At 36.1% G+C, this 12,033-nt stretch overlaps 1 protein-coding gene across 1 annotated transcript in view; it reads right to left on the bottom strand.

Annotated features, from left to right (window-relative positions):
- The window catches only part of LOC126199758 (calcium-activated potassium channel slowpoke), an 872,527-nt gene that overhangs the window by 843,748 nt on the left and 16,746 nt on the right, over nt 1-12,033 (bottom strand). Inside the window, exon 3 of the mRNA XM_049936649.1 lies at nt 6,215-6,326. Coding sequence (XP_049792606.1) covers nt 6,215-6,326 — 112 coding nt within the window. The remainder of the gene's footprint in view (nt 1-6,214; nt 6,327-12,033) is intronic.

The raw sequence follows: 12,033 nt of genomic DNA, 5'->3' as shown, positions 1-12,033 counted from the left end.
TTGCCCATCAACTTCATAGCTTTCACAGACAGTTCAGTAATTTCCCTAATTGACCAATCTCCAACTCTTAATTTACTTATTACCCAAACCCTGTTTCATTTAAAAAGTAAATAAATTCAAAACAACCCTATCTTGACTTGTTTATAGGACAGAAGTAAATATTTTGTTTCTAGGATCCTTAAACTGGCTACTTCGGTTATAAGCATTTCATGATGTATGTGACTCGGTGCATGATCACACAATGTGATTCACATGCTCTTTCACCATTAGTTATTAACAAATTTCAAGACATATACATCACATAAACTCTGCATTCACCCCTTCACTCACTCTGATAGCAGAATAAATTAAAATAATTATTAGTTTGAAAACTGAAAACATTACATAAATTATATTGTTATGAACAAAATACTGTTTAATTAACAATGTAGGAAAAGATAGATTGCTACTTACCACAAAGATGACACATTAAGTTGCACGCATGCACAATTAAAAAGCACTTATACATAAGCTTTTGGACATAGCCTTCATCAGGAAAAGAGAAACACACACCATTCATTCACATAAGCAAGCACACCTCACACACACAACTGCCAACTCTGGCAGCTCAGGCCAGAATGGTCCTAGCCCCAGCTGCTGGAGATGGCAGTCATGCGTGGTTGAGGTGAGCTTTTTGTGTGAATGAACGTTTTGTGTGTGTGTGTGTGTGTGTGTGTGTGTGTGTGTGTGTGTGTGTGTTTCTCAGCAAAGGCTGTGGCCAAAAGTATGTAAGTGTCTTTTAACTGTGTCTGTCTGCAACTTACCATATCATCTTTACGGTAAGTAGCAATTTATCTTTTCCTGTACTCTTGATATTCCTATCTAGGGTTTCCATTGTTTGATACTGTTTAATTACCTGTTTAGTGACAAAGATTTTAGTTTAGCTAATTCTCCAATGTATTTACAAAATTGTATCAATGTGTCAGTATAATGCTTTAAATAAGAAGTTATAAAATTTATGTTTTATGTAATTCTGAATGTCTCCAAAATTATTTCAGGTATAAAACTGATATTTACAAGTTAACTATTGTTTCTTTTTTTAATGGCTACATGAAATTTCACATTGATTATTATACAGAAAATGACTACTTGTTCACAGATTGGTGTGAAATTTATAAGGATATGCAAAAAAGTACACAGGTATGACTATGTCTGCAATGTGCAGGCAACAAGACAACAGATGACAACTTTACAGTGTCAAAATGCATTCACAGACAACTGGGTCACTAAGGTATATCTTCCTAACCATCAATGCATACTGCTAAGCTACACAAAGTATTGTCAATGCAGACATGCGCTCTAGTTCATCGTCATCACTGTCAATGACATGGAAGAAACAGCGCACTTCCTCAAACTAGTGTGTCCAGTTTCCACTAGTGTTTTAATTTCAGTTTTTTTATGCGAGTGCGTGTTTAATGTAATGAGTTCAGTGTTGTGATCAGGCTGAAAATGAAGTGGATAACTTACCTCTACTGAAATTCATATTCGAAAAAGAAATTTCTGAACCAGTTGATACTACTACATTATCAAAATTAATTCAAGCCTGATGATGTTACAGTGAACACATCAACTATCAGTTGTAAATGGGATATTGGATGATATGTGAACAAAACTCATAATGACGAATTCTGTAAATACCAACAGTTGCCATCTAAAGGCTATGTATTCCCAGCACCTTCCAAGAGAAACCTTCATTAAAAAATCATGGTTTCTTAGGTACACCTGGTTGGCATATACTGGGCATATGCAAGCAGAGTTTTGTAAATATTGTATTCTTTTTAAACCATACACTGACAATAAAGGTGGACATCAACACTCCAGTCTATTAATGTAACCATACACTGACTAGAATAAAACTCTAAAGCATTTTCTCTATCATGCAAAGACAATGTACCATCCCAAATGTGTCACATCTGTAGATAGCTTTTTGGTGATGGCAGAAGGAAAGTAAAAACCTGTTGTGCATCAATTGAACAGCAAAAATTCACATCAAGTTGCTAACTGTAGAAAAACACTTCAGTCAGTTATGAAAACTGATCTTGTGTGGCTTGCAGGCACTGGCTGTTTACGGCAAACACAACTCTGGAAATTTAATACCACATGAGTTAAATGCTGGAAATTTTCAAACACTCATAAGGTTCAAAGCTGAAGCTGATGATTTGGTTTTGCAAAGGAATCTTTAAAATTGTCCTAAGAACAGACAATACATCAGTGCTACTAATTAAAACCAGGCAACAAAAATGTTTAGTGACGTTATAAACGAATAAATTGTACATACAGTGAGCAGTTCTAAGTATTTTGCTGTTATTGCCGATGAAACTATGAACATCGCAAGAACCACGTAACTACCTTTCTGTGCTCAGTATGTAGATTTAGAATTAAACATTATTCCTGAAAACTTCCTGTTGCTAGTACATCCTGCAGATTTCACAGGGCATGGGTTGGCAAACTTCATATGTTACATCTGACTGTGAATTTTTGGTGGGCCAGGGGTACAATGGAGCAGCCCCAATTCCCAATTTGCAGTCATTTATGCAGTGCATAAGCTTTCATTAGAAAAGAATACCCAATGACTGTTTACATACACTGATGTGTGTACTCTTAAAACTTAGCCTTATCTGAGTCCTGTTCTCTGCAGACTATCAGGAATTGCATAGGGACAGTACAATCCATTGAAATCTTTTTTTAGGAGTTCTGATAAATATAATGACATTTTGAAACAATCTGCAGAAGATTTACTACCAGTGAGCAGACACTCAAAACCTGTTAGATTTACAAACAAGAGGCAATTCAGCACTTTAAAGTAATGTTCTTACTCGAAATGCATTTTCCGCAACAGTTAGAATCATGTTCTAAAAAGTTCTGTGCAATCACTCACAGGCAATTCATTATTTCTCTTCTACCAGTAAAAAACTCTTGTCCTTAATTAACTATAAATTATTTATAAACCAACCCAAATTGAGACAAGTAAAATAAATACTAAGATTTTGATAAATCTTTCTCTTTGCAAAATGCTTCAAAGTATTAACTCATGTTGCAGCATTATAATACATTAGCAGTGTGTCCATTGTCTTAGAAGAAATAGTATGGGATGTTGTTGTTGTGGTCTTCAGTCCTGAGACTGGTTTGATGCAGCTCTCCATGCTACTCTATCCTGTGCAAGCTTCTTCATCTCCCAGTACCTACTGCAACCTACATCCTTCTGAATCTGCTTAGTGTATTGATCTCTTGGTCTCCCTCTACGATTTTTACCCTCCACGCTGCCCTCCAATGCTAAATTTGTGATCCCTTGATGCCTCAAAACATGTCCTACCAACCGATCCCTTCTTCTAGTCAAGTTGTGCCACAAACTTCTCTTCTCCCCAATGCTATTCAATACTTCCTCATTAGTTACGTGATCTACCCACCTTATCTTCAGCATTCTTCTGTAGCACCACATTTCGAAAGCTTCTATTCTCTTCTTGTCTCAACTATTTATCGTCCATGTTTCACTTCCATACATGGCTACACTCCATACAAATACTTTCAGAAACGACTTCCTGACACTTAAATCTATACTCGATGTTAACAAATTTCTCTTCTTCAGAACGCTTTTCTTGCCATTGCCAGTCTACCTTTTATATCTTCTCTACTTCGACCATCATCAGTTATTTTGCACCCCAAATAGCAAAACTCCTTTACTACTTTAAGTGTCTCATTTCGTAATCTAATTCCCTCAGCATCACCAGACTTAATTCGACTACATTCCATTATCCTCGTTTTGCTTTTGTTGATGTTCATCTTATATCCTCCCTTCAAGACACTGTCCATTCCGTTCAACTGCTCTTGCAGGTCTTTTGCTGTCTCTGACAGAATTACAATGTCATCGGCGAACCTCAAAGTTTTTATTTCTTCTCCCTAGATTTTAATACCTACTCCGAATTTTTCTTTTGTTTCCTTTACTGATTGCTCAATATATAGATTGAATAACATCGGGAGAGGCTGCAACCCTGTCTCACTCCCTTCCCAACCACAGCTTCCCTTTCATGCCCCTCGACTCTTATAACTGCCATCTGCTTTCTGTAAAAATTGTAAATAGCCTTTCGCTCCCTGTATTTTACCCCTGCCACCTTTATAATTTGAAAGAGAGTATTCCAGTCAACATTGTCAAAAGCTTTCTCTAAGTCTACAAATGCTAGAAACGTAGGTTTGCCTTTCCTTATTCTTTCTTCTAAGATAAGTCGTAAGGTCAGTATTGCCTCATGTGTTCCAATATTTCTACGGAATCCAAACTGATCTTCCCCAAGGTTGGCTTCTACTAGTTTTTCCATTTGTCTGTAAAGAATTTGCGTTAGTATTTTGCAGCTGTGGCTTATTAAACTGATAGTTCGGTAATTTTCACATCTGTCAACACCTGCTTTCTTTGGGATTGGAATTATTATATTCTTCTTGAAGTCTGAGGGTATTTCACCTGTCTCATACATCTTGCTCACCAGATGGTAGAATTTTGTCAGGACTGGCTCTCCCAAGGCCGTCAGTAGTTCTAATGGAATGTTGTCTACTCCCGGGATAGTGACAAAGAATTCAAAAACCTGTTTAGACAGGTCTCAAAACTCGCAGAAGTGGAAGTAATGATCACAGTACCACGGTCTCAGTCCACAATGAAATATCGGGACAATAGCCCTGCTAGCATTGCTGACAAATATTACAGAAGAAATATAGTCTTAGCTTTCTTGCATCATGTAAGAAACTAGTTCCAGGACAAGTGTCAGAACCATCAAAATTTAATTAACTCCCTTCACAGAGCATAATTCCGAGGTAATGCATAAATTGCAGTGCTGAAGATATAATGGAGTCTAAAAATTTCATCATTCAGTGTTGCCAGAACCTTCAGCTGTAGCTTTTTTTTTTTTAAAAAAAAAAAAAAAGGATTAAAAAAGAAAAAAGTACAAGATCAGAGAATACTTTGGTGGTGTTAGAGACATGCATTTCAAAATGTTACCTGCTATTAAAACTCTGCTCTAAATTTTAATCATCCTTCCCAGTTTCAGCAGGAATGACATTTTCAACTTTGAAACATTTAAAAACCCACCTAAGGGACAGTAAAAATCAAAACAGAATGAGCTGTCTTTCTCTCCCCTCTGTGAATCGCAGTATTACTTCTGACGCAGAGGAAACAGTCGACCATTTCCAAATTGCCACAATGGATAAATATTTGTTTAAGGTAAATTCTAGCAGCTACTCTGCATTTAAGGGTTTGCTTAGTATCGATAAAATTTTTGAACTGAAATTAAATAGTAAATATTGTGACTTTATCAAAGTCAAGCAACATCACGCTACCCAAAAAATCCTGTGCATGCTAATGTTTTTAGGTGTTATGATGAAAGAGTAAGATCTTTAAGAAAAGAGAGTTATTTGAATAGTGTAAAATATTTTTAAAGATGCACTTACAAAAGTATAGAATATTAGCCAATGAAAATATAAATTTTAGTTGCACTAGGTGGCTGCAGTCAAAATAACTTTTCACACTATAACAATATGCCATACTGAATGTCACTAAGAAAAAACAAAGTACTTAATGCAACAGATGTGTATTGAAATTTACTGTTAGTATTACCCGCAATTATAATTGTACTTTTATAATGTTCAGCTACTAGTTCAGATGTAGTACTACTAGAGTCACCAAAATTATTATTTTCTTCTTCTTTAAAAGTTAACACAAAAGAGTTTCAAATCTTAGTAAAAGCTGTTGGAAATTTCCTACCACAGATCTGAAAATTACAATTATTGCAAATTTATTACTTCAATAGTTCCGCTAGGATTAGTAAAACAGAAGAAATATTGAAGGCTACCAACAATAATGTTATCTGCCTATTTAACATTATACCACAAATAAATCTTAATATTTATGCATAGTATAATCTCTAACCCACAACAATCTTCAATCAGTTTTATATTACCTGGTTAAAACTGTATTCAGTTCCCTGATTTAGATCATTTTCCACAAACAGTCTCTGCTACACTGAGACAATACATAACAATTTATCTATATCCACCAGAACAGATATATTGGAAAATGTAATGGTTATCAAAAGATGATATTAACTTACAGTACTATATATGGGTGTTTACTACTGCACATTATTTAATGGAAAACCAGAATGACCAAAGATTTCAAAATATTTATACTCCTTACCTATCCACGTTCTGTCCAAGTAAATTGAGACAAAAGAAGGTGGTATTGTAAAGTAGTCCACAAAGGAATACATTTCCAGCATAAACCACAGTTTATCGCTTGCAGCTATAAACTGAAACACATATGGAAAACATAATGTAAGTTCTAATGCCATGAAATAAAACAAAAACACATACAGTTTGTACACATGTGAATTTCTGTAACACCAGTAGTTTGGAACCTGTATCATGAATTTTTCAAGATGCAGATGTCTAACTACACACAAGATTCGCAATAATATATGGATTCTATTAATAAAAAAGTAATGAGTGGCTATCAATTAGGAAACTCCAATGCAGGAACTTTTGACTGAATTTGTCATTAGCACGTACCTAAGATATCATGTGGATTTCTTGAGTTTTTGTACTAATTATAATATGGCACCTGGAACTGTGTAGTGAAATGAACAGCATAGACAGTAAAGTGCAATCTATTATGAACCTTTTATGTGTGCAATATGTATGAGATATACTATACATCAAGCCCTGGCTAACCATACAGTGTCATACTTAACAAATGACTGACAGATTTCTCCTAATAAGATGTTTGCTGCCAGCTGATGCTGGACTGCTAAATTAATCAAACAAAATAAAGTGATCCAGAATAAGATTTTCACTCTGCAGCGGAGTGTGCGCTGATATGAAACTTCCTGGCAGATTAAAACTGTGTGCCCGACCGAGACTCGAACTCGGGACCTTTGCCTTTCGCGGGCAAGTGCTCTACCAACTGAGCTACCGAAGCACGACTCACGCCCAGTCCTCACAGCTTTACTTCTGCCAGTATCTCATCTCCTACCTTCCAAACTTTACAGAAGCTCTCCTGCGAACCTTGCAGAACTAGCACTCCTGAAAGAAAGGATATTGTGGAGACATGGCTTAGCCACAGCCTGGGGGATGTTTCCAGAATGAGATTTTCACTCTGCAGCGGAGTGTGCGCTGATATGAAACTTCCTGGCAGATTAAAACTGTGTGCCCGACCGAGACTCGAACTCGGGACCTTTGCCTTTCGCGGGCAAGTGCTCTACCAACTGAGCTACCGAAGCACGACTCACGCCCAGTCATCACAGCTTTACTTCTGCCAGTATCTCGTCTTCTGCCTTCCAAACTTTACAGAAACTTGCCCGCAAAAGGCAAAGGTCCCGAGTTCGAGTTTCGGTCGGGCACACAGTTTTAATCTGCCAGGAAGTTTCAAAATAAAGTGACTCACTCCTTCAAATTTCAACATGATCCTCAGTGGACATATATATAACATTTAGTTGACAAACAAGTTATACACGTAGAAACCAACAAACTGATGAAGAAATTGCTCTCAGGTTCTGGAAAAAAAAAGCCTGAACTGTATTATTTTTCTCGACAATAATCCAGGCTCTCTCTATGTTTGATTGCCACATTTAACTGCGGCAATGGACAGTGTTGCCCTCTCTGGAACTGTTTGTACCCAAGGGACGATGACCAGCAGTGCACCCCTCCAAGGTGCCTAACAATACTTTCGCCTCTCCAAGGGTAGAACTATGGTAAAAGGAGTGTCAGTCAGTTCAGTTATCATAAGCTCGGGGCCCCCGTACCATATATATTAAATGGCAGTTATGTATTTTTTGAATTGTGACTATTAACTTAATTGTTAATAATAAGTGACTATTTAACACACTATCAATCACTGCAATCCAAATGGAGCCAAAGCACTGTACAGTCCTTCTAAATACCTGGTCCTCTGGTAACATTTAGAGTTTACATTTTCACCTGCAGGCACTAACATCATGCTGCCAACAGTGTGGCACAATATTTGCACAAATGAGTGTTATAACGGTACAGCCTCCCCCAGGACTAATATGAACTGTCCGATACCACCTTTTTTTTATATGCATCTGGATAGTTATCGGACAGTTCAGTGCTTCCTAAGGCCTTGTATGTGTGTCTTCATATATATCATCCGGCCCTATTTGATAAAAAACTTGATATTCATTGCAAAGGCATGTGGAATGTTCTGGAAGGACGTGCGTTGTCGTAATTATTGTTGTCATTAATAAAATTATGTACATATACTAAATTAAGTAACTAATCAAGAAATTGAAGTAATAAGTCCTTAGCAATAAATAATGAGAGACTGCAGAGATGTTAGCATGTAAAATCAATGCTTCTAATTAACAAAATTGTAATCTAAAAATACGGTAACAGAAGACCTCACTATCTTGAGAAACTGCTTAAAAGTTATTACCAAGCAATGTATTTTCATTTGTTATTTTTTTTATGTCTTCCTCTGTAATTAATATTCTTTGTAATTACATTTCTAATTAACTCTCCAAGTGTTTACATCTCACAGTTTTCCAATTCCCAGAATTTGATGCCTTATGTGTGAATTTTATGTATGTAATTGGATAAAGCACGAGCTCTGTACTACCATTAAATGTTAGTAACCAAATCCAAATTGTAATTAATTACATAACTAAAATAATACAAGAGACATTATTGTAATTAAAGTTCAGTATGATTTTCTTATGGAAAACTACGGATATTACTATAAAAGATTGTCATTCAATATTGTATTTTATACCTTATTCAGCTGTAACATCAGTTTCTTTACATTTTGTAAATTTTAATTGTAGCATCAAAATTGTACAAAATTAATAATGCTTTATTTTGTAAGTTAGTGTTAGAATTCTATATGTAAGTTACTTTTGGAAATCAAAGATATCAGTGAAATATGTCCGTGTTTTGTTTACATGACGAGTGTGCAGTTTGGATGTCAATTAATGTGAATAAATTTTGTGAAGCATGAAAATTTCGCATTCATCAATGGACCGGGCAGAAGAAATTTAAGTTAAGTAACAGTCACATGAATCATTACAGTGTGACATCCTACATACAACACATGTAATGCCACACGTGGCTTCTTTTATCTCGTTTAAAATAATAAATATGCCTATCTGAAATAATAGCCAGGAACACAATGGTTGTAGTTACCATGGCTATTTCATAAAAACAAAAGGGCCAAAAGGTATCCACCATGTAAAAGGCAAAGATGATGTGCCTGTTGCACACAGCTTTGTGGGAATTACTTCTAGTAAGACCTCTTTCATCTGGAAGCCTTGAAATTTACTTCATTAGTACAAAAATTGATTTGCTGCTGACACCAACTCAACCTCATGCTTTAAATTCATTTTAAAGACTTATTTTACATTGAACTAAAATTGAGCACAATATGTAATGAATGGTCTGATATCATCCCACAGTGATCAAAGAATTTTAATAACTTCTGGAAGTAGCTGGTTGGAGTGACTGTTTAATTCCTTTTTCTTTCTCTTTTTTACTCATTCATTAGCTCTTATGGACCATTGTGGTTTCAGTTCTGCATCAAATGGATTCATCTTCTATTTAGTATGCCATCATTTCTTCTTCCCAGCAATGGAGCACTGTTTTAGGTAATATTTATTAGATATTTTCCATAAACCAATGCAAATAATGTTTGTAATATCTCACCTTTTCTTCCAAGCTCTTGATTTCCCCCTACTTACCCAATCATGCACATGCTTTACATCTAATGAGTTAGTCACAGATGGGATGTTAAACTATAATCACCCTTCTTCTTACATTTCACCTCAAAAACCTCAACCTGGATTCTGTTTCAGTCCTCCTCTTATTACCTACTGACATATAGACAGACCATTACAGCCATTGCGAACTTTAATTATTGTATCTTTCCTGGTTCTTTTGACCAATGTTACACAAACATGGTCTAAATTTTATAGATAACAGTCAATAATTATCTCTGGGAAGTATGAGACGCAGCATTCCACAAACTTGAATTGACTGACTTGTTTAAAACTAATGGTTCCAAAATTTAACTTGCATTGCCCTAGTGAGGATTCTATGAAAAGTATGATTAGGGTTTACTGTCCAGCCAGCAACAAGGTAGTGACAGATGGAAACTAGTTTGGATTGGAGACTGATGGGGGTAGAAATCAGGCATATCCTTTTCCAAGAAACCATCTCAGCATTTGCCTTGAGCAATGTAAGGAAACCACAGATAATCTAAACATGGATTGTCAGAAGGATAGTTCAACTGTCATCCTCACAAATATGAGTCCAAGATGAGAAACATTGATTTTAAGTATAGGGATTACTGTATATGTCAGTATAATCTCATATATCAATATATAATCTTATATACCAATATATAATCTTACATATGAAGCTCTCATTGTTGAATTTCTAGCTGTCTGTTATCAATACTTGATCATCTAAAGGCATACGAGCTGAAATAATAATACAACAATTTAGGTATTTAACTTTTATCTATGACAACAGGAGCCTGCACACTGATTCACATTGTGTTCTGTAAATCCCATGCTGCTGTGGTCTTCAGTCCAGAGACTGGTTTGATGCAGCTCTCCATGCTACTCTATTCTGAGGAAGCCTCTTCATCTCCGAATTAACTACTACAACCTACAACCTTATTGGCCTCCCTCTACAATTTTTACCCTCCACACTTCCCTCAAACACTTAATTGGTGATCCCTCAATATCTCAGAATGTGTCTTGACAACCAACCCCTTCTTCTAGTCAAGCTGTGCCACAAATTCCTCTTATTCCCAATTCTATGTAATAGGTCCTCATCCAATCTTCAGCATTCCTCTGTAGCACCATATTTTGAAAGCTTCTATTCACCTCTTGTCTACAGAAAAGACTTCCTGATACTTAAATCTATATTTGATGTTAGCAAATTTCTCTTCTTCAGAAACACTTTCCTTGACATAGCCAGTCTACATTTTATATCCTCTCTAGTTTGCCAATCATCAGTCATTTTACTCCCCAAATAGCAAAACTCATTTACTACTTTAAGTGTCTCATTTCCTAATCTAATTCCCTCACCATCACCTGATTTAAGTCCACTACATTCCTCTACCCTCATTTTCCTTTTATTGATGTTCATCTCCTCCTTTCAAGACACTGTCCATACAGTCCAACTGCTATTTCAGGTCCTTTGCTGTCTCTGACAGAATTACAATGTTGTCTGCAAACCTTGAAGCTTTTATTTCTTCCCCCTGGATTTTAATTCCTACTTCAAATTTTTCACTTGTATCCTTTACTTCTTGGTCAATATACAGATTGAATAACATTGGGGATAGGCTACAACCCTATCTTACTCCCTTCTCAACTACTGCTTCCCTTCCACGCCATTCGACACTTGTAACTGCTAACTGGTTTCTGTACAAATTGCAAATAGCCTTTTTCTCCTTGTATTTTACACCTGCCACCTTCAGAATCTGAACGAGAGTATTCTAATCAACATTGTCAAAAGCTTTCTCTAAGTCTACAAATGCTAGAAACATAGGTTTGCCTTTCATTAACCTATCTTCTAAGATAAGTCACAGGGTCAGTATTGCCTCGTATGTAACTACATTTATACAAAATCCAAACCACTCTTCCCTGAGGCTGGCTTCTACCAGTTTTTTTTATTCGTCTGTAAAGAATTTGTGTTCATATTTTTCAACCATCACTCGTTTAATAATTCAGTAATTTTCACACCTGTCAACACCTGCTTTTTTGGGATTGGAATGATTATATTCTTCTTGAAGTCTGAGAATATTTCACTTGTCTCATATATCTTGCTCAACAGATGGAAGAGTTTTGTCGTGGCTGCCTCTCCCAAGGCTATCAGTAGTTCTAATGGAACGTTGCCTACTCCTGGGGCCTTGTTTCGACTTAGGTCTTTCAGTACTCTGTCAAACTCCTCACGCAGTATCATATCTCCCATTTCATCTTCATTTACGTCCTCCTCCAT

This window comes from Schistocerca nitens, chromosome 1 (genome assembly GCF_023898315.1).
Source record: "Schistocerca nitens isolate TAMUIC-IGC-003100 chromosome 1, iqSchNite1.1, whole genome shotgun sequence".
Lineage (NCBI taxonomy): Eukaryota > Metazoa > Arthropoda > Insecta > Orthoptera > Acrididae > Schistocerca > Schistocerca nitens.
This window is presented reverse-complemented; position numbering and strand designations above follow the sequence as displayed.